This window comes from Anolis carolinensis, chromosome 3 (assembly GCF_035594765.1).
Source record: "Anolis carolinensis isolate JA03-04 chromosome 3, rAnoCar3.1.pri, whole genome shotgun sequence".
Classification (NCBI taxonomy): domain Eukaryota; kingdom Metazoa; phylum Chordata; class Lepidosauria; order Squamata; family Dactyloidae; genus Anolis; species Anolis carolinensis.
The window spans coordinates 199,132,453-199,155,698 of NC_085843.1; the positions used below are offsets into that span (position 1 = coordinate 199,132,453).

Consider the following 23,246-nt stretch of genomic DNA (forward strand, 5'->3'; position numbering starts at 1 on the left):
TTCTAAGCCAAAGACCCATCGTCGTCTGTAGACCCCTCCAAGGTCATGTGGCCAGCATGACTGCATGGAGCGCCGTTACCTTCCCACCAGAGCGGTACCTATAGATCTACTCACATTTGCATGTTTTCGAACTGCTAGGTTGGCAGAAGCAGGAGCTGACAGCAGGCGCTTACTCCGGTCCCCGGATTCGAACCTGCGACCTTTCAGTATGCAAATTCAGCAGCTCAGCGCTTTAACACACTGCGCCATCAGGGGCTCTGCCACTCCCTTATCTGTATTGTAATCAAGGTGTTACAAAATCAAATTTGGATCCAGTTACACTTGTAAGGAACCAAAACATATTTTCAAATGTTAAGAAATTAAGAAAACCCACACTGCTAATATTCGTATCCTGATGAAGCTATGTTTCAGTACATATGCCCCAAATATTACTGTTGGGTAGCATTTTGTCTGCTTGAGAGACTTTTCTCCCCTTAAAAGCCAAAAGGTATAATTTCTTTATGAAGAGGAATATAACCTCAAATTTGATTTTACATTTAAAATATCTAACCAGAGGCACAATTCAGCAAAATTAATCTTGATAGATCCCATTCAAGAATCAGAATAACATTCAACATAATCACCTCTCTTCATTTTAATGAGCTTATAAACCCAATTTGGATCATATACTTATAGGTAAGATCAATTACATTCAATGAGTATATCTTTATTTTTTGGATGTCCCTGATTTATTGAATTAAGACTTGGAAGTATGCATTTTGAACAATAACTTCCAGAATCCTTATTAAGTATGATTAATGGGACATATAGTCAATAAAGTAATCTATATTACTAATTGAAGTCTCATTGGCAGACCTTCTTATGACATTTGAAGTTTGCTTTCTAAATATCCTCTGACTTTGATAACCCTTGCAATAGATTTTTAAATCTGATATTCTATATTATATTTGATCTAATAAAACACAGAATTTGGGGAGAGAACAACTGAAAGAAAATAGCAGCAATGAACTAGTTAACTTTCCTTTGAGTAAAAGTCTCTTGATTTTTGGATATCCTTTTTCCCCAGGTAATTTCCTAAACTCTGCACTTTTTATCATTTCAAAGGAAGTTAGATGAATTGTCTAAAAGAACCTTACATCTAAATTTATTACAAAAATTTAACTACAAGCATGTTCTTAATGGTATGCAGATACCCTTTCTGAGCTAAGATCAGACCCTTTGTATTCCTCTTTAACAGATACAACTAAAATGATTTTGATTGCAGTTTTATGAAATAGGAATAGATAAAACAAACTTGCTTCACATACTAGTGCTTAATTGGAAGATATTCAAAATGATAAAGTAAATAGTTAAGAAAAAAGAAATCTTGTGGGGAACGCAGAAAGAAATCTTGTGGGGAAGAAGGTTCTTTGTATTATATTCTGATACTCAAGAGTTATAAAATGTTTCATGACAAAAAGTAGAGATCATATCACCTGTCTTTGGCACATAAGACCAACATTATGACAGAATTAGTAAGCATGAGCTGAGGGATACATTTTCTAGGAGTTTTTAATGTGGTATATTATTGTTAAGGAGCCACCGATGGCATAGTGGGTTAAACTGCTAAGCTGCTAAACTTGCTGACTAAAAGGTCAGCAATTCGAATCCAGGGAGCGAGGTGATCTCCTGTTGTAAGCCCCAGATGTGAGCAGATCAATAGGTATCATTCTAGTAGGAAGGTAATGGCACTCCATGCAGTCATATTGGCCACATGACCTTGGAGGTGTCTACAGACAACGTCAGCTCTTCGGTTTAGAAATGGAGATGAGCACCAAAGTTATTCTGAAGAATGTCCCAAGCAGACAATGAAATGGTTTTACTGGTTTGAGGGGAAAACTCATCCAGACACTAACTCTCTGCAGGACTCTGCGGGCTAAATGTTTTTGAAAAGCACAATTAACCAGAGTAGCTTCAAAAAAGAAAATAAATCACTTTGCCTTTTTAAATGGGTTTGTTGTGGAGCGAAGAAGCAAGGGAGGAGGAGGAGGAGGAGGAGAACCACAAGAGAAAGATATGCTCATTCTGATGGATGTCTCCCAAAAAGGAGAATAAAAAGACTGGATGCTTCCTGCCTAGGGGAATCCTTAGTTGGTCAGCTTTAATAGTACTGAATAGCCTTGCAGCTTCAAAACTTGGCTGCTTTGAGGCACCAGTGCCATTTGGCAGAGAAGACTAAATCTCCATGTAGATGCAGCCTCAGAAACAGTCTAACGGATTAGCAGTGATCTTCAGAGATTGCTCACACCTGCAGTTCGGTCACTCCCCTCTTCCACTTTGTTCAATCAGCCATACCTTGGTAAGTCCATCAGCTTCCAAAATGACAACTCAAGACACCTGGCATAGACTCTCAAGCTTATCAATCAAAGCTTGAAGCAAACTGGAGCTGGTTTAGCGGCTTCCTGCTTGAGCTAACAGGAAGTCAAAATTGATCCTCACCTTCCTTTGTTGACAAACTTGAATAACATTGAATAGCTTTGCAGCTTCAAAGCCTGGCTGCTTCCTTTCTAGGGGAATCTTTTGTTGCACAGCTTGAATAGTACTGAATAGCTTTGCAGTTTCAAAGCCTGGCTGCTTCCCACCAAGAGGAATCCTTTGTTGGCCAGCTTGAATAGCATTGAATGGCCTTGCAGCTTCAAAGCCTGGCTGCATCCTGCCAAGGGGAATCCTTTGTTGGCAAGCTTGAATAGCATTGAATAGCTTTGCAGCTTCAAAGCCTGGCTGCTTCCTGTCTAGGGGAATCCTTTGTTGGCCAGCTTGAATAGCACTGAATGGCCTTGCAACTTTAAAGCCTGGGGAGGAGGAGGCACTGGGTCCCTCCCTGGGAGGGGACCAGAGCCGGCCCTAGGTATTTTTCAAGTGTAGGCGAACAGAATTTTGGCGCCCCCCCAAACCAATCACTGAAAAATAAAAGTGTTGGATAAGCGAAAATGTTGGATAATAAGGAAGTATAAAGGAAAAGCCTATAAAACATCAAATTACATTATGATTTTAAAAATTAAGCACCAAAACATCATGTTTTACAACAAATCAATAGAAAAAGCAGTTCAATACATGGTAATGTTATGTAGGAATTACTATATTTGCAAATTTAGCACTAAACATTGAACAGGGATATAGGGCAGTGTGGACTTAGATAACCCAAATAGCCCTCAGTATTAAAAAAAAAACACTCTAAAATCAGGACAATAAATAAAGAACAACACTCTGAAAACAGAAGAAATCCAGACAGTAAACAATCAGGGACAGCTAACTCCTCCCAAAAAAAGATTCTCCCAGGCAAGAAGAAGCCAGGCCTTGAAGCCACAGGGTCATTAAATGCTAATCAAGGTGATTAATTACAACATTCACACCTGCTTCAAAGAAAAGTTCTTTCTCCCACCCTGGACCTTCTACAGATATATAAACCCCACATACCTAGCTTCCAAGTTCCTACAGACCTCACAATCTCTGAAGGCCCCAAAGGTGGGCTTGCGTGGTGCGAAGGTGGGTCTGCGCCGGCCGGAAGGCCCAGCACGGCCGCTGGAAGGCCCGAAAGAGAAGGAGGTGGTGCCCTCCTCCCAGGACGATGGTGCCCCCGGGACGATGGCGCCACAGGCAAATGCCTATTTCGCCTTATGGTTGGACCGCCTCTGGAGGGGACTATGGCCTTTCCCAGCAGGAAAATAGCACGATTCTCTATCCTTTCTTTCCCACTGAACCAGACTGGTTGTGCTGTCTTACTGGGTTCCTATCCCCTGCTTATTTCCTGCTTTGCTGTTCTTGGGTGGAATGTTCCATTGGCTCCTGTTTTGGGGGTGGGGCTTGGGACTCCCCTGTAGGTTTGGATGAGATGGTTCAGCCTGTGAGCTAGGCTCTAGAGGCTTTTTCCTCTCATTTGGCATTCCAGAGAAAAACCTCTTAGAGATAGGTCTTAGAATTTGGTCCAGTTTCTTTGACCTGGCAAATTCAAACAGGCAACATAAATCACGTATTTACCACTTAAGTCATTATAGAAGGAGCTTATAGTTTACCTCAGACTCATATATAGCAAAGCTGGTACTTACCTCATAGCCTCGTACTTACCACCTCATAGTTATTATAGATAGTTTACCATAGCTTGTACTTACCTGATAGAAAGTATTTACCTCAAAGATAGCAAAGCTTATAGTTCACCTCGTACTTACCTTATGTACTTACCTCATAGTCATTATAGATAGTTCACCATAGCTGGTACTTACCACATAGGTCATAGTTTAGGTACTTACCTCAAAGATAGAAAAGCTCATAGTTTACCTCATAGCCTTGTACGTACACTATAGTCTATATATTCATTCTCAATCAATATAGTTTTATTTTATTTTATTTTATTTATAGTTTTATTTCTATATAATTTCAGCAATTTTACCTCATATTATTTTTAATACAATAAAAGGACTGTTTCCTGTGTGCAATAAACATATTTTTGGTTATCTTTAACCATCTTCAAGAGTGTTTACTTTGGGGTTTGAGGTATAATTAAAGGGTAACCGAACGCCGCTTGGGTAGCCAGACCTAGAGATAGCCATTTCCCCCAGCGTGCCTTCACAGTGATTTATGTACCTGTGTGGCCCAGCCACTTTTGGTTTGCCTATAGAAAGTAAAGATAGTGCCCACTCATTTGAGCGTGAGAGAAAGGAAAGCACTGTTTCCACAGTGATATAAGTATCCTGCTTGGCCCTGCCATTTTAGGATTACTTATTGAATGAAAGACAAATATAGAGCTCTCTCCCTGCTATGTGTGTGTGAGGGAGAGAGAAGAGCAGTTTTTTCTAAGTGTAAAGATCTGTTCGTCTTTTTAAAAGCAATAGGGGTTTGTGTAGGGGTTTGAGAAAGTTAAAAGTCAGATCTCCCAACTGTTATTTCACTTATAGAGGCGTTTTGGCGCCAAAAGGGGGTTTGCTTCTTGGCAGCCATTTGCATTGGTCCTTTTAGGCTTCCCTCACAGAAGTGAAGCAGAGGGTTGGCGGCCATTTTGTTTCCACCTTTTCTATATACAGTAGAGTCTCACTTATCCAACATAAACGGGCTGGCAGAATGTTGGATAAGCGAATATGTTGGATAATGAGGGATTAAGGAAAAGCCTATTAAACATCAAATTAGGTTATGATTTTACAAATGAAGCACCAAAACATCATGTTAGACAACAAATTTGGCAGAAAAAGTAGTTCAGTACGCAGTAATGCTATGTAGTAATTACTGTATTTATGAATTTAGCACCAAAATATCACGATATATTGAAAACATTCACTACAAAAATGCATTGGATAATCCAGAACGTTGGATAAGCAAGTGTTGGATAAGTGAGACTCTACTGTAGTTTTCTTTGGGGATGTGTGCTTTGGTTGAAAGGAGCGGGGAATAGTTTGTTTCGTGTTTGTTTTGCCTTTTGCCTGAGGAAAGGAGTTAATACTCACTACCGATTCCATATTTTGTGATTTCACTGATAGTTTAGGTGGTGTTTGTAGGATTTGTGCAGTCTGTCACTTTAGTCCTCTTCCCACACAGAGTTTAGCAGTGATCTATCATAATGGATAGGCTTTCTGAGGGAAGCTCAAGCAGATATTCGCATAGCACCCACTCCCATAGAGAAAAGCACCCATCAGAAAAGGACCTGGAACTGTTGTTGGAAAGGGAAAGCTGTTTAATTATAGAGGCTGGAATAACTTTGAAAGATTTGGAAGATGACGTACATACTTTGTCAACCACCGATGATCCTGTGAAAATAGCAGTGTATAAAGAAGGGCTTCAGGATAATTTTTCTGAATGGAAAGCCTTAATAGATAAGCAACAACAAGTTCTTAAAGACATTAATAATGATGAGGCCAAAGCAAGGCTTCAAGCTTTATTATTTGACTCACAAAGAAAAGAAAGTGGAGTTAATGCTGTGCTTGAAGCCTCTCGGTCTCAGTTTCAAAAATTTTAGTTGAGCGGGGTTTACTTTACATCCCCGCCTCAGAATTCTCAAGTCAGTCAGGGGTTTTACCCTTCTCGGCCACAGAGCACCAAAAGTTCTGTCACATACCGGTCGAATATGTCATCTGCCAGTAGGCACCATTCACATTCTGTTCGTGGCAGTGATGGTACTTCATATCATAGTAAGGCTCCTTCTAGAGCAGCTCAGCATTTAGAAGAGTTGAGGAGAAATCTCAAAGCTCAGATTCTCCAGGCAAAAGCCAAAGCTGCTATGGCCAAAATTGAGGCAGAGCAAGCCAAGCAACAAGCCCAAATTCGGGCAGAACAAGCCAAACAGCAAGCCAAAATCGAGGCAGAGCAAATTAGACAACAAGCCGAAATGAAAGTCCAGATATTGGCTCTTCAAAGTGAAAGAGACATATTACGAAAGAGCAAAGAAGCAGCTAAGCTAGCTGTTAGGGCAAAAATTCTGGCAAAAGCTTTTCAGGATGAAGTAATTCCTGAGAATGTTAGGTTGCTGCCTCAGAAGGACATCGACTCTAAGATGTCTCTTCTCTTTACTGACAAAAATGTCATTCCCAAGGAGCAGTACTCTATTGAGGGCAACATCATTGAAGTTTTGCCTAATACCAGAATTAACGAACCTGTGCCTCAGCTAGATAATCTGCCGCCATTGTCATCAGTTGGCATCAAAGAGGAAAATCCTTTAAAAGGGCAGAAGCCCACAGCTGGGAGCCAGTCTTTCCCCACCTGTACTCCTGCTATTAAAACTTTCATGCCTGCCCTGTCACCAACAGTGGAAGAGGAAAACATAGTGAGGCAGTTGAAAAATGAAGGAGACACAGGGGATGTTGGGGATGCACTAGGTGAAATTGATACTGATAAAGCAGTGGCTACCATGGAGTCAAATGATGATGGCATATTAGCTGAAGTCATGACACAGGAAAGCAGTGAAAGCATGAGTTTGGGTACACCAACTGACTTGCTGGTAGAGGAGGGGCAGGACTGGAAGCAAGCAGAAATACCAAGTCACAGTGGTGAGGCACCCTCATTGTCTGGACCACTGGCTACAACTCCTGTCCCCATCCCATCACCTTCGGTAGCCTCGCTACATAAAGCAGAGCAACATCCTGAAAAACTGCAGTTTCACTTAAGTCCTGATGCCCACGATAGTTTGGAGTCCTATGGACTTGATGCAAGCAGTTGTACGCCCTCAGATCCTCGAGGGATTTTCTCTAAAGATGCCCTTTCACTTTTAGAGCAGAAACCGAAAAGAATACTCTTGGAAGGAAAACCAGGGGTTTCCTCTCTTCCTTCACAACAAGTTGAAGTGCCTTTAATGCCATCACCTGATGGAAAACCAGTTTCTGCTGTGCATTCTCCAGCTCCACCAGTTTCTGTGCCAGACTGCCTCCTTCCACGGGCACATTCACTGAGGTCCCTACTAGCAACATTAGAAGTGTTATTGCCAAGGGGTTAACAGAATCAAAAACTACTGTCCCTCATGCATATGCAACTGCTGAATGTGGCCTTGGTGCAGTTCTGAAGCTAAGGCAGGAGCTGGCAAAAGAGGATGATTTGAGTTTCTTTGAGAATGAGCAAACGTTTTTGAATGTTTTGAGCAAAGAAACAGTACAGTCGGAGGAGGAAAGCTGGATACCCTCAAAGGCCTAGGAAAGAGAATTTAGTCTTTGACTCCAGCAAGAAGATACAAAGTGTTTCTTTAAAGGATGTTCCAGCTGAACTGGCACCCAGAGCCACCTGCGGGCTCTTTACATCTAAAGCAGCCATTGCAGCAGTTGAACATCACAGAGTCAAGCTTGAGCAAGAAGCTCATGTAGATTTTGCTATGGCCAAGTCCAAAGTGGCCCCTGTGCAAACACCACCTAGATTGGAGCTGCATGCAACCCTGCTCGCAGCTCAGCTGCTGGTTCTTGCAATGCTCCAGCCTGCCAACACTCCACCCCAAAAAGACATTGTCGTGCCTGTTCCAAAGGGTGATTACATCAGCCAGAGGAAGCGGGTGCGAGGTCTGGCCTGCGAGTTCTGGAGGCCCTGGAGGGCCGAATACCTGGGTCATCTTCGGAGGAAAGGTTTGGCACCACTCCCGGGAGGACATCTAGGTGGAGTGCAGTTTCATTTTAAGAGACCAAAGTGCTTCCAAGAACTCTTGGCGTATGGGTGTTACCCAAGAAGACTTTTTGAGTGCGGATGACCACATCCAGAAGGCTGCAGCCAAGGCAGCCTCATGAGAAAGAACTGAAACCTACCAGCGACTCATCTCGGAATTGGTGGTTTTATTTAAAGTTTAATGTTTGTTTGCATTTTATTGTATAATGTAGTTTGTGTTTATTTGTGCAAATTTGTTTCCAAATTTGAGCGGGGAGCGTGCTGTCTTACTGGGTTCCTATCCCCTGCTTATTTCCTACTTTGCTGTTCTTGGGTGGAATGTTCCATTGGCTCATGTTTTGGGGGTGGGGCTTGGGACTCCCCTGTAGGTTTGGATGAGATGGTTCAGCCTGTGAGCTAGGCTCTAGAGCAGGGGTCCCCAAACTTTTTAAACAGGAGGCCAGTTCACGATCCCTCAGACCGCTGGAGGGCCGGACTATAGTTGGCCACCAAGCAATAATAATAATAATAATAATAATAATAATAATAATAATAATAAAGAGAGTTGGAAGAGACCCCTTGGGCCATTTAACCCAACCCCCTTCTGCCTTTGCCCACCAAAAGCACAAGCAAAGCACCCATGACAGATGACCACCCAGCCTCAATGTTAATAATAATAGTAATAATCAAGTAGGTTGGAAGAGACCCCTTTGGCCATTTAGTCCAACCTCCTTCTGCCTTTGTGTTGTGAGGGCCAGATAAATGGCTTCAGTGGGCTGCATGTGGCCCGCGGGCCGTAGTTTGGGGACCCCTGCTCTAGAGGCTTTTTCCTCTCATTTGGCATTCCAGAGAAAAACCTCTTAGAAATAGGTCTTAGAATTTGCTCTGGGTTCTTTGACCTGGCAAATTCAAACAGGCAACATAAATCACGTATTTACCACTTAAGTCATTATAGATAGAGCTTTGTACGTACACTATAGTCCTTACCTTATAGTTTCCTCATAGCTTGTGTGTTTATTCTTTATAGTCTGTATAACCTTCATTCTCAATCAATATAGTTTTATTTCTTTATAATTTCAGCAATTTTACCTCATATTATTTCTAATACAATAAAAAGACTGTTTCCTGTGTTCAATAAACATATTTTTGGTTATCTTTAACCATCTTCAAGAGTGTTTACTTTGGGGTTTGAAGTATAATTAAAGGGTAAACCGAACGCCGCTTGGGTAGCCAGACCTAGAGATAGCCATTTCCCCCAGTGTGCCTTCACACTGGTTCACAGCAACACATGGCCAGGTAGTTTTTATATATATGGCTCGCCATTCAAAAAAGAAAGATCCAAGTCTACTTTAACTCAACAGCAACAATAACCATGATAATTGCAGTAAATCAGCGGCAGAGTTTTGTGGGGAAGGAGTTGCCAAGCTCATTCATTGCTATGATAAGTGCCTAGATTTGAATGGTGACTATGTTGAGAAGTGGTATTTGGGTGTGGCTTTCAGCTGCATATAGTAAATGTTTTCTCCTATACTTTGTTCATTTTTTATTCCAAAACGTAATCTAATTTCTTTCCCTCGTATTATCTCTATTAAAGAATGATTACAGTCCAGATTTATCTCAAATATATCACAGTGGAATCAGAACATTGTGTCCTGTGAAATCTATCATATGAGAGAAGTTTTGCAACTATGACGAAACATTGGGTATGTTGTAAACTTCTAATTTAACATGATATTCTTTCTTGGATCAACTGAATTCTAAGTCTCTTTGGAGTAATTTAAATCCAAAGTGAAGCTAACATTAATAAAGTGCCTTGCATTTAACCACAGGACATCTGAAATGGATTAACATCAAACCCACATGAAAAGAGCAAGTGAAGCAACCTTTCCCACCATCCCTAAAGCTACATAGGCAAAGCACAATATTAGGAGGTTTTGCTTTTGAAAAGATCTAAATATTATAATGTTATGCCCTTTAGTAAAAAAAAATACAGTAGTGTATGACCTTACTGAGATTTTGCTTCCTTTTGTGTGTTTGTATTTTATTTTAAAAACTTTATTAACTTGAAGCCAGGCTACATATTCTACCGAGGCAAAAAACAGAATTACAGAAGATCATATAATCAGTGCTCATAATTTAGCATCAGCTGTTCCTACTCTACTGGATGAAATTATCAATGTACAAACAATCCCAATAATAAATCAAAATAGAACCACATCCATCATTCTGACTTCCATAATAATTCCTCTAGCCGCTTGTTGAGTACAGATAGATGCAATTGATTCTCTTATGTGTTTTGTTACTGTGTTAATATAGAGTGTGGAAGTTACTTTTGAGAATAAAAATATCATCATGCCAAGGTGTTCTCTAAATGAGAAGGATGATATTCTGGCTTAGACCAAAGCAACATTCTGCTACTGTTGTAATTACACTATCCTGTGTTTGTATTTTTGTTGTCCATTTTGTATATAAGAAATTGGATAAACCAAAGGAATAGTAAACAGTAGCACAGCATATTGATTCAAGTAGAAAGGACTATTGTTGGAGGTCTAGAATGCCTTCCCGCAGTCCTAAAAACCAGAATTTCATAGTAAAGATTTCTTTAACCTTCTTGCCAGATATGAAATCCGATGTTCAAAGGCTACATTCTAGCAAACACTTGCCGGAAAAAAACAAATAACTACAAAACTGTTTCTCTCCATCTCTGTTTTACAGTCCAAAAAGCTGTGATAAAATATTGTGTTTCCTTCTTTAACTCACCTGAGATATCTTATTGCAAAATCAATGGAAATACAGTTCATAATATATATATTATCTGGAAGGAACTATGGCTGCAAAAGACGGTCAAATGACAACCAGATCAGAGCTTTCAAAACATTTCATGTTATTAAGACACTTTTAAGGCCCCTTCCACACAGCTGAACAAAACCCCACATTATCTGCTGTGAACTGGGATATATGGCAGTGTGGACTCAGATAACCCAGTTCAAAGCAGATTTTGTGGAATTTTCTACCTTAATATTCTGGGTTATATGGCTGTGTGGAAGGGCCCTAAGATACACATTATTTCATAACACAGGGATTTAGTTATACTAGCAAATCAAAGCAAATCAGACATATGCAGATTGTAATAATGAAATGTATGGTGATACAAAATAATGCATGACAATCTTTCATTTATATTTTTAAAATATGCAATGTATTGCTTATTTCACATAAACTCAGAGGATTCTTGTTATGTTCATGCGTCATACCTACACACTACAGCTGACACACTAATCTCACAACACACAGTTTGGAGAGTTCTGACCTAAAGAGTATTTTCCCATTGAATACTATGACCAGATACTGAGTACTTTACTCAACCATGCTCTGTATTGTTCAGGATTATTGAAAACCGAAACAGTGCTTGCTGAAGACTGGGGCCCCTTCCACACAGTTGAATGAAATCCCACATTATCTGCTTTAAACTGGAATCTATGGCAGTGTGGACTCAAGCCAGTTTAAAGCAGATATTGTGGGATTTTCTGCCTTGATATTCTGGGCTATATGGCAGTGTAGAAGGGCCCTGATTTAGGGGTGGAGGAGAGAATGAAAGAGAAGAAAGGTATGACAAAAGAGATTAAGGAATGATGCATCTGTGTGGGGTACAATTTCTAATATCTTCTGTCACTCATTGGATGCATCTACACAGTGAAATGAATGCAGTTTGACTCCACTTTTATTGCTATAGAATCCTGGGAGTTGTAGTTTCAAAGTTCACAGCCTACTCTGGCCAAGAGCTTAATTCTGTATTCCTGGAGGAGAATATGAGCTGCTTATGCACATGGCAAAACAGGATAATAATAAAATTATATGTTGTCGAAGAATTTCATGGCCAGGATCACTGGGTTGCTGTGAGTTTTCGAGCTGTAGGGCCATGTTCCAGAATCATTCTCTCCTGATGTTTTGCCCACATCTATGGCAGGTATCCTCAGAAGTTGTGAAGTCTTGGAAACAAGGCAAGTGGGGTTTATATAGCTGTGGAATGTGCAGGGTGGGAGAGAGAACTCTTGTCTATTTGAAGCAAGTGTAAATCTTGCAATTGGCCAGCTTGATTAGCAGTGAGTTGGCTTGCAGCTTCAAAGCCTGGCTATTTCTTGCCTGGGGGGATCCTTTGTCGGGAGGTGTTAGCTGGCCATGATTGTTTCCTGTTTGGAATTCCTGTTTTCTGAGTGTTGTTCTTTATTTACTGTCCTGATTTTAAAGATTTTTAATACTCAGGGGAACCACTGAACGCTTAGGGAGGGATGAAGGATGAAGAACACATCCTACAAACTACCTACAGACCCACTAAGAAAGGCCCTGCAAACTAAATCAACCAGAGAAGTCTGCCATAGCAAAGCACTTGATGAACCGACCTGGACACAACATATTATTTGAGAACACAGAAATGCTGGACCACTCTAACAACCACCATGTCAGATTACACAGAGAAACCATTGAAATCCACAGACATGTGGACAATTTCAACAGAAAGGAGGAAACCATGAAAATGAACAAAATCTGGCTGTCAATATTTTAAAAAAACTCTAAAATCAGGACAGGAAATAAAGAACAACATTCAGAAGACAAGGGAATTCCAGACAGAACCCGTGCAGGGTTCTGTTCAACATCTTTATTAACGACTTAGACGAAGGATTAGAAGGCATGGTCATCAAGTTTGCTAATCTGGGAGGGATAGCCAACACTCCACAAGACAGGAGCAGAATCCAAAACGATCTTAACAGATTAGAGAGATGGGCCGAAACTAACAAAATGAAGTTCAACAGGGACAAATGCAAAACACTCCACTTAGGCAGAAAAAATGAAATGCAAAGATACAGAATTGGGGATGCCTGGCTCAACAGCAGTACATATGAAAAAGACCTTGGAGTCCTTGTGGACAACAAGTTAAACATGAGCCAACAATGTGATGCGGCAGCTTAAAAAGCCAATGGGATTTTGGCCTGCATAAATAGGAGTCTAGTGTCTAGATCCAGGGAAGTCATGCTACCCCTCTATTCTGCCTTGGTGAGACCACACCTGGAATACTGTGTCCAATTCTGGGCACCGCAGTTGAAGGGAGATGTTGAAAAGCTGGGAAGCGTCCAGAGGAGGGTGACTAAAATGATCAAGGGTCTGGAGAACAAGCCCTATGAGGAGCGGCTTAAAGAGCTGGGCATGTTTAGCCTGCAGAAGAGAAGGCTGAGAGGAGACATGATAGCCATGTACAAATATGTGAGGGGAAGTCATAGGGAGGAGGGAGCAAGCTTGTTTTTGGTTGCCCTAAAGACTAGGACGCGAACAATTATTTATTTATTTATTTACATCACTTTTACCCCGCCTTTCTCTCCGAGGAGACTCAAAGCGGCTTACAGTAAATAGGCAAAAATTCAATGCCTAAAAACAATGTAAAAACAACAATTCATATAAAACAATCTACAAAATGACAGTTCATATAAAACAGATACCATTACAAAATAAAATCACATTATATAAAATAACAATAACAATGGCTTCAAACTACAGGAAAGGCGATTCCATCTGAACATTAGGAAGAACTTCCCTATTGGGAGAGCTGTTCAGCAGTGGAACTCTCTGCCGCAGTGTGTGGTGGAGGCTTGTAAGCAGAGGCTGGGTGGCCATCTGTGGGGGGGGGGGGGTGATTTTCCTGCTTCCTGGTAAGGGGTTGGACTGGATGGCCCCTGAGGTCTCTTCCAACTCTTTGATTCTATGAATTGCAACATTCACATCTGCTTCAGACAAGAGTTCTTTCTCCCACAGATATATAAACCTCACTTTCCTTGTCTCCTAAAGACTTCAACAACCTCTGAGGATGCCTGCCATAGATGTGGGTGAAACGTCAGGAGAGAATGCTTCTGGAACATGGCCATATAGCCCGGAAAACTCACAGCAATCCAGTGATTCCAGCCTGTGGAACATCTACTGCATGAGCTGTGGATGGGGTGGGGCCATGGCGGGAGAGGGCAAGAAGAGGAGGCGAGGCTCAAAGGGTGTGTGTATCCCGTTGGATCTGGAGCAAAGCCTGGAAAGCTCTGCATCTCTTACAGGAAGGCCGGGAGCTGTGGACACTCTTGTGAAGCAGCAAATATCCCCCTCTTGCCTTTTCTGAGAGGGAAGATTGGAAACCTAATTCGGGGGGGGGGGGGGGAGGAAGGGAGAAACGACTCATACACTAGATACCTTTTAGTAGGTATCCTGAAACGCATTTTAGTACTTATTTACTCCTCTCCACACTACTAAATCCACTCTGCGAAAAGAGCAGTAGTGACAACAGTTTAGAATATACTGTCTAATTATCTCTCTCCCCCCCCCCCTCCCACTTTTACGTTTTGGATTCTCCCGCCCACACACCCGCGCTCGGACTGTCATTTAAAAATGCAACGTCCCTCTCAGCTCTTCCTATTGGATCGTTCCCCCCGCCCCTCCCGAAGGCGTCATCGCACGTCCACCAATCGGAAAGCTCCGCGCCCTTTCAAAAAAGAATACCCGCCGCCTATACGCGGAAGGATTCGAAAAGAAGTCCCTCTAAGGTTGGCTTCAAGTTGAGTTTTGTGGACGCCTCTCCACAACTACTCAAGTCGCCAAAAGGAAATATATTTGCAATATTTGCTGGAGAGGGAGGGTGGGCGTCTGAAGACAGACAGGGTTTCTTTTGGCGGAGGGATACACTGCGAGAACGCGGCACGACGTCTCGAGGCGGAGGTTTGAATTGGTGAGGTGAGGCTCCGCGCTCGCGTTCCAAGGCAGGTAACGGCCGTCATTGAGCCTTCGGATTGCGCGGGAGAGGCTTCTACGCGTCAAGGCTCCTCGGGTTGCGACGTCCCTTGCGAGGCTTGACCTTTTGCAAAAGGTAAAAGATAATAAGCTATGGAAGGGGTTTCCAGTGGTTTATGTGTTTTAAAGGGTTTATATATTTCTGTACTAACAGCATGTATTTCAAATTGTGCATGTGTTTCTCACTGATGGCGTGGGTTGTAAAGTGCGTATGTTTCTAACTGATGGTATGTATTTAGAATGGGGCATGTGTTTCTCCAGGAGTCCTTAGTGGTGCAGTAGGTTAAAACCACAGAGTTGCTGACCGAAAGGTTGGCGGTTCGAATCCGGGGAGCAGGGTGAGCTCCTGCTGTTAGTTCCAGCTTCTGCCAACCTAGCAGTTCGAAAACATGCAAATGTGAGTAGATTAATAGGTACCGCTCATGCAGGAAGGTAACAGTGCTCCGGGCAGTCATGACCTAGGAGGCGTCTACGGACAACGCTGGCTCTTTGGCTTAGAAATGGAGATGAGCACCAACCCACAGAGCTGGGCAAGACTAGACGTAATGTCAGGGGGAAAACTTTTACCTTTACCCATGCTGTCCAGAGCTTATCTAGTTGTCTGTCTGTCTGTCAGTATGTGGGGGCAAGCGGAGTTACACTTAAAATATTATCTACTGCAACTTGCATACAAATTCAACTTATTAACAAACATACAAAAACAATCCTATTTGCAATTTGGGCACTTCCTATATAGGTTTCTCACTACTGTGACATGGTTTAAATGGTTGCTATATTTTTAACTGATGACATGCATTTTAAATGGTGTGTATAATTCTGACCAATGACACATGTTTTAAACAGTTTCTGTGTTTTGTGAGGCTAGCTTGTGTTTAAAACTGTTTATACATGGTCCATCCCATGAGAAATAGGATTATTATTTTGGGCAGTGTAGAAGACCCAGGAAAGGAAAGGGGGTTGAGGCAAGCGGATGGGGAACCCAGACATAGAGTTTGACATTCCAAAATTCAGTCAGTGCCTTTTGTAGCAGTTGGTACATTAGCGTAGTTTTTGTGTCTTAGTCCTGGGTGAAAATGCAAAGCAGCAGCCTTCAGCTTCAAGAACTGAGAGCAATGTGTCTCATCCTGTGAAGGGTTTGCCCACCGCAATAGACATCACTTTTGGTCAGCTGCAAACATCAAAGCAGCTGTGATGAGGACTTTGAACAAGATTTCAAATGAGAATGGCGGCAACATTGGTATTGCTGCACTAAATCACAAGGAACCCATCTTGTAAAAAAATAATTTTCATTACTTTTGGGACACCACATATATACTCTTAACTGAAGATTGTATGTGTTTTCAATAATTTATGAGTTTTGTACTGATGCCATGTGTTTTTGAGGGACAATATGTTTTTCCCAACCTTGATTCATTGGGAGAAGAGGAAAAAGTAAGAAATGACAGTTGACTGCATCATTGCAATAAGATTCAGTAAAGCATGTGAAAATGTTATTAGCAAGAAGGGAAAATAACAGTGTTCTAGAAAATTGCCTTACAAACAGAAATACAGACAGTCCTCGGGGTTACTGACAAAATAGGATCTCTAGGTTTGTTCTTATGTTCACTTGGAATAAGTTGAAACAGTTACATTTTTACTGTAAGTCAAGTGAAAGTTTAGATTGGATTTTTTTTTTAGTTTTAGCATAGGGAAACTTAACACCCCTGTAACATTTGTTTTGCTGTCTTCCTCTGTTCAGATTTCACCTCACTTGCTGTGATAACTGGATTTTGAAAAAAAAATCAGTTGTTGTGGAAACAAAGATTGGTGATAAAACTTCAGAAATTATTTTCCCCTAATAACTCTTACATGAATGGGTTTCTCTTCTTAGGGGTAGATTTCCTTTCATCCCTATTTGTAACTAGGAGTCAGATGTAAGTCGAATATTTGTAATTCATAGACTTCCTTTAATTTAATCAGGAACGTACAATTTATTCCTAGTGCTATTGTCCCTGAAACACAATTTTTACTATAATAACAAAGTTTTGTGGTGTACTGCAGTTTCAGAAACATGTGTTTTTGGGCTTATTATCTTAATAGAAAGATTTTGATCATTCACGATAATTGACATTTTGTGACCTAATGTTTTTCAATCTTCACAGGTAAAATAATCAAATGACAAAATGCCACTTTATGGGAAAATTGTTGTTATTAAAAGGAATGGGGCTGATGGAACTCATTTTCCTTTAACTGCGAGCTCTTGCTTATTTGGAAGGTAAATTTATCTTTATTTATTTAATTATATATAATTTTTGTTATACTGTATTGCATAAGCTTTGTTCTATGTGCATTGTGAAAGATTAGTAGCATCCTATAACAAAACTTCAATTGATGGAGTCAAGTACATTTTCAGCTTATCTCCTTGTATCAGTTCCAGGTTTACATGTTGATTGGGGGGGGGGGGGGGCTTTTGGAGAACTGGCAGTAAAATGAAATTCACTCTTGATGTTTGGTTTTAAAATTGTCCCTTAAATATATAAAGAGTAAAACTTGGCATGTTTTGAATTAATAGAGTATATTTAGTGGATGAGATAGGATAGCCTGAAAAATGCAGGCCGCATGTATTGCCACATACATACCCTAATTTGATGAGCCAGTCTGTTTTAGGTTAGGCAGAGGGTTTTTTAAAATTAAAACACTAAGTGTGCCTGCATCACTTACTGTTTTTTCAGAAAATTCTCGTGAGACTCAAAAAGGCTTTGCAAAATACTCTGCTCCCCACTGCCTGAGAATTCAAGGCACCTTTTAAAGCATCTATGTAGCAAACTATTTTAGCAAAATGGACCAGGCTTGAAATCTCTGTATCTCTCTGCAACCATGAATAGAACTCTTACTCCTTGAAAGCATAGATTGCCGCTAGATGCCTCTCCTAGGACACAAGCAGCCCCTAACATCAATCATTTGCCAGGTGGCAACCCTGAAACATTTGCAGAGTTATTTTTTATATTTGTTACTGTTTCAAGGCTGTTAGTAAAACTTGCTAACTCATTAAACTGTCCTAACTTTTTGTGTAGCTGTTGCATATTGGCATTGTGAAAAGTACTGCCTTGAAATTGAGTCATCATTTTGAAACATTCTTTATGTATGGGATGGAGTCATTTGAAATTATTGTGATTTTTTTCTCTGCACGCTGCTTCAAGCTGAAGCTATATCTCTACATATAATAATAATAAAAAAACTTTATATACCACCCTATCTCCCGGATGGGACTCAGGGCGGTTTCCAATCATAAAAACAACACAAACATTACATAGCAACATAATAACACATGATTAAGCAAAGTAAAATAATACAATTATAGCAATAAATAACACTTACATGACCTGATCAAGGGGACGGGAACCATAAACCCAATATATTAAAATGTATCATTTCAGGCTAGAGAAATCTTGTGCAATATATTCAGACCCAGAAATCGGCGGTATTCCAATGTAATTACTCAAAAACCTGCCGACACCACCAGGTCTACAGTTCCTTTCGGAAATTGGATAATGTAGGGGATTACCTGGTCTCTTTTGGCTGTGCATTCCAGAGTCGGGGCCACTGCCAAGAAGGCTCGTTCTCTCGTCCCCACCAGCCGCACTTGAGACTGTGGTGGGAGTGCGAGAAGAGCCTCCCCAGATGATCTCAAGGTCCGCACTGGCTCATAGGAGGAGATGTGATCACGGAGATAGGTAGGGCCCGAGCCGTATAGGGCTTTATAGGTCAAAACCTGCACTTTGAATTGGGCCCGACAGTTTATTGGCAGCCAGTGGAGCTGCTTTAATAGGGGATAAAAATGAAAAAATTAACAGATGATAAGAAGAGAGGAGGCTTTGCACTGCCAGATCTAAAGATCTACTACGAAGCTTGCAACTTAATCTGGATTAGGGATTGGATACAACTAAAAAATAAGAAAATTTTAAATTTGGAAGGTTTCAACTTGTGCTTGGGGTGGCACGCATATCTATGGAATAGATAGATGGCATTTCATGCACAAGAAACTAGGGAAAATAAATAAAACAGCAAATACAAAATGTTGGAAATGTGGAGAGGAGGAAGGATCTTTCTACCACATATGGTGGAATTGCAAATGAGCTAAGGAATATTGGAAGAAAATATATGAAAGTACCCAACAGATATTAGGTGTTAATTTTCAAAAACTTCCAGAAATTTACTTATTGAATATCTCCAAACTACCCTCCGGATCTAATGAAGAGAAGATTTTAACATTCCTATCAACAGCGGCCAGGATCGCCTACTCAAGATACTGGAAACAAGATAAGACACCCACGATAGAAGAATGGCTAGTCAAAATACTAGAAATAAAAAATATGGATAGATTAACCTTTCTGATAGCCAAACACCAAGGAAGACCGAGAAAAGAAACCAATTGGAGACAATTAGAAAAGTATTTAAAATCCAAAAAAATTAACTAAAAAAGAAAAAATTAAGAAGATTGAAAGAAGAAGGAAAAATTAAGCCACTCTTCTCCGGCAACAGATACCGAAGACAGAGAAGACTGATACAAATCACTGAGAAAAGAATGTGGAACTATATTAAGAACTTGTACAGAACAAAAAGGAAAATGATATATAACCAATGGGATTGTCCTGGAAGTACCTACCCCGCAACCTTATTCCAACCCTGAACCCCCCTTTTACCCGCCCTACCCTCCCTCCCCTTTTTCCCCCCCTCAATCCCAACCCCCTCTACCCCTAAATGTTTTTATATGTATCAAAATTTAAATAAAGATTAAAAAATAGGGGCATTATGTGCTCCCTAAAGCCAGCTCCATATCTCTATACATTGATAATCATTATGCATAAATCCCATGGATTGTAAGAAGCAAATTTGAATTTGGAGGAGAATGGTAGTGGGGTGGGGAAGAAGTCATGTAGAAAGGTAGCAGTGATTCATATCTATTAAAACAAGCTCAGATTTTATAATTATAGATGGGTGTTTAAGAATTTCTTGTATTGAGTATAATGTACAGCTGTATAAACTACAAACATAAACATGAGAATGATTTTATTTTTTAAGGAAAAAAGAATGTGACATCCGAATTCAACTGCCTGAGGTTTCCAAGGAACACTGTAAAATCGAAATCAATGAAAATAAGGAGGTATTTATAGAACGCTGCTTTGGGATTAATTGGGACTGATTTAATGTGTTTTCCTTTTGTCAAAAACTATGACTGAGCTGAATATATATTTATTTTTAGGTCATTTTGTTTAATTTAAGTTCTACAAATCCAACACAACTGAATGGAAATAATGTTCAAGATCACACATTCTTGAAGCATGGAGATATATTGACTGTTATTGATCGTTCTTTCAGGTTGGTAACTGTCAAATACATAAACAACTGTACTATTGCTCATGCTAGCTTACACCATTTTCAGCCCCAACAGGAAGGTGGAGATAGTGAGCTGAATATCTAAGACCTATTCTACACTGTTGTATTATCCTAGATTATCAAAACAGATGATCCACATTACCTGAATTTGACTGGATTATATGAGCCTATATGGCCATATGATCCAGTTCAAAACAGATACAGTACAGTTCCAGTTATTTGATATAAACGGATGGGCCGAATTTCGAATAACCGGAACTGACGGATAATAGGGAGGCCCTATTATCCCTCCTGGCAAGCACTCAGTTTAGGGAAGCCCCGTGCGCGTTGCTGCCTAGCAACATGCACAGGGCTCCTCCAAAGGGCCGAGTGCTTGCCGGAGGGACGGGCCTTGTCTCTCCCGCAAGCACTTGGTTTAAGGAAGCCCCGTGCGTGTTGCTGCCTAGCAACACACACCGGGCTTCTCCAAAGGGCCTGCCTGTCATGTCAGATAATATTGTGTGCCAGATAACCAGAAGTCGGTTAACCAGAACTCTACTGTAATCTGGACTTTATATGGCAGTTCTCTTGAGATCTGCATGGAGGAATGGGCCAACATATCGGCAACAATTGTGCCAGCCTTGTGAGGACTTACAGAAAACCTTTGACCTCTGTCATTGCCAATAAAGGATAATATCACAAAGTATTGAGATGAACTTTTGTTATGGACCAAATACTTATTTTCTACCATAATTTGCAAATACATTTGTGAAAAATCAGACAATGTGATTTTCTGGATGTGTTTTCTCATGTGGTCTGTCATAGTTGAGGTCTACCTTACAGGCCTCTCTCATCTTTTTAAGTTGGAGAACTTGTACAATTGGTATCTGACTAAATACTCCCCCCCCCCCCCCCACTGTTTACAAGGAAAAGGGTAGCAGAGAGAACACATAAATACAGTAAATGAAGAAAGAATGAGAGGACTAAGTCTCAGCACTTTGGGAAAATACAAGGAAACACCAAACAGTTTGGCAGTGCTGGAGATTAGGTGGTAGAGTTTTCAGCAGGAGAGGCATTTTAATAGTGAATGAGATTTAGATGGTATTTTGAAGAAACTTCAGGGTTTAAATTTAAATTGATTCCTTTTGAATAAATTACACAGCTACAATTTTTGATTACTGTTAAACATTCTAATCTCATAGTTCCTGGAATCTATTACTGAATACTGAAACTAATGAAATTTAGGGCACATTTATACTATAGAATTAATACTGTTTAAGACAGCTTTCATTACTATGGCTCATTGCTACAGAAGCCATTATTTTATGTCTTTAGCCTTCTTTTCGAAAGACTGCTGGTGCTGCACCAAACTACAAATTACTCAGAATTCCATAACTTTAAGGCATGACAGTTAATGGGGCCAAACTGCATTAATTTCACAGTATAGATGCAACCTTACTGTAGTATTGTACCGACCTGTAATAACAATTTAAGATTTCAAGCACTGGCTGTTTTCAGATGGTAGTCATTGTACTTCACTAACATAAATATGAAATAGTCCAATATTAAGCCATCTCCCTACCTCCACAGGTTTGAATATCCACCTTTGTCACCTCGACAGAAGAGAAGTTGCAGATCTCAAGAGAAAGAAATGTTACAGGTGCGTACTCGGCAATAGTCTGTGTCTTCACACTTTACTTGGATAAATGAAAAGTCTAGGAATAATAAGTCTAAATTAAGAAGTTGCATATTACTAAATTAATACCTTTTGTATTTTTATTGACTTGGTAAAAAACTGGTTGCAGGAAGATGCCCATCTCAATGTAGATTGAAACATGCCACGTAAATGACACACATGTGTTCCCTCTTTCCATATCAGTTAAACTCCTGGTAGTCTCTTTACTGGGCTGATGTTGGAAGATGCAAAATGTTTTCAGCATGCTAAAGCCTTCCCATGCCTATGCATTTGAAGGAATATACATGCATTTATTTGTACATGTGAGCAGTGCCCATGTTTTTTGACTTGTTTTTTGTTTTTTGACTGCCTTGTCTGATGGATTACGATCCTCATTATTAAAAAAAAAGTTGCACATCTTTATATAGGAGATGAAATTGAAACATAAAATGAAAAAGGGTGGTCTGTAAAAGAGTGACAGCAATAGATTTTAATAAATGCCATTACTAAGTATTGCAAATAAGTAAATTTTGTATGTTACTGTAGTCCTTCATTCCATGTGGTATATTTGTAAATGTGTGATATGCATTACAAAAATCTTTTCATCAGCATTTTTAGAAGAAATATATTGTGTACCTGACTTATAGTGACCCTAAGGTGTACCTGTCACAAGGTTTTCTTGGCAAGATATGTTCAGAAGGGGGTTTCTGTGAATCACCCAGTGGGCTTACATAGCCAATCGGGGGCATTCCAACTCTGGTGTCTAGGGTTGTAGTCTTATGCTGAAACCATTACACAATGCCAATTTAGAGAAACACATTATTGGGGATTAAAATGTTTACTGAATTTGGCTTAAAAATGGTAAAACCTTGCTGTGGGGAAGGAAGTGAATTGTAACACTTTCCTATCAGTTCTTCATTCCAGTAAGTAGAACTCTGTAAACTGGCGACAATGTATTCATTATTCTGATATTTTTATACGCAGGTTCTTCATGTCCAGCAGAAAGAACAAGATTTGCTGCACCCACAGGATTCAGAAAACAGAAATCCTAAGATTTCTGGTTGGTATTTCTTCATTTTTGAAAAAATGAACAATTATATTAAATCTTGTTATTACTAAGGAAAAAATTAAATAACCAAATTAGTAGATAGGATTGAAGCAGTACCTGCTTTAGGTAAAGGAAAGTGGTTTTGGTATTCGATCATAGGTATATAAGATTCAACAGCAGAATACGTGATCTGAATTTAAAACCGCAATAATGTCACGACCCAGGCTGCAGAGCACCAATAACCATACACAGAGGCCAGAATCTATC

The 23,246-nt window shown here is 40.2% G+C and overlaps 1 protein-coding gene and 1 pseudogene across 2 annotated transcripts in view; both read left to right on the top strand.

Annotated features, from left to right (window-relative positions):
* The first annotated feature begins 838 nt into the window (after positions 1-838).
* On the top strand, positions 839-10,633 carry LOC134297722 (pyruvate dehydrogenase protein X component, mitochondrial-like; annotated as a pseudogene).
* A 4,053-nt stretch (positions 10,634-14,686) lies between these two features.
* The window catches only part of mki67 (marker of proliferation Ki-67), a 49,375-nt gene continuing 40,815 nt past the window's right edge, over positions 14,687-23,246 (top strand). The window contains exons 1-6 of one of the 2 annotated variants that reach the window (XM_008106686.3): positions 14,687-14,977; positions 17,043-17,155; positions 19,963-20,044; positions 20,144-20,259; positions 21,847-21,916; positions 22,916-22,991. In XM_008106686.3, coding sequence (XP_008104893.2) covers positions 17,064-17,155; positions 19,963-20,044; positions 20,144-20,259; positions 21,847-21,916; positions 22,916-22,991 — 436 coding nt within the window. In that variant the 5' untranslated portion in view covers positions 14,687-14,977; positions 17,043-17,063. The remainder of the gene's footprint in view (positions 14,978-17,042; positions 17,156-19,962; positions 20,045-20,143; positions 20,260-21,846; positions 21,917-22,915; positions 22,992-23,246) is intronic. The other variant, XM_003218573.4, reaches the window with a different exon arrangement.